Below are 237 nucleotides of genomic sequence, written 5' to 3' on the forward strand. Positions count from 1 at the left end.
CCCCTCCCGTCCCCGCAGCCCCTGCTCTTCGCAGATCTGCTGGACGAGAAGTGCCTCGTGATGGTGGAGCGGCCCATCATGGACATCAAGACCCAGCTGCCGCTGCCCATCCAACAGAAGAAATTTGGCACCTGAGAGCAGAACGAGCTGCTCCAGCCGCAGAAACTGTGTGTGTTGTTTGTAGGAATAAACCCCGCTGTTCTGTACAGCTGCGGGCCTGGGCCTCGTCCTTGCCCT

At 59.9% G+C, this 237-nt stretch overlaps 1 protein-coding gene across 1 annotated transcript in view; it reads left to right on the forward strand.

The window, feature by feature from the left end:
* The window catches only part of LOC104167377 (cirhin-like), a gene marked incomplete at its 5' end in the record, with an annotated part of 1,143 nt that extends 1,008 nt beyond the window's left edge, over positions 1–135 (forward strand). The window contains one exon of the mRNA XM_009707622.1: positions 19–135. Within this exon, the coding sequence (XP_009705924.1) occupies positions 19–135 (117 nt within the window). The remainder of the gene's footprint in view (positions 1–18) is intronic.
* Positions 136–237: the final 102 nt, after the last annotated feature.

Source organism: Cariama cristata, unplaced genomic scaffold, assembly GCF_000690535.1.
Source record: "Cariama cristata isolate BGI_N322 unplaced genomic scaffold, ASM69053v1 scaffold27159, whole genome shotgun sequence".
In the NCBI taxonomy this organism is placed as follows: domain Eukaryota; kingdom Metazoa; phylum Chordata; class Aves; order Cariamiformes; family Cariamidae; genus Cariama; species Cariama cristata.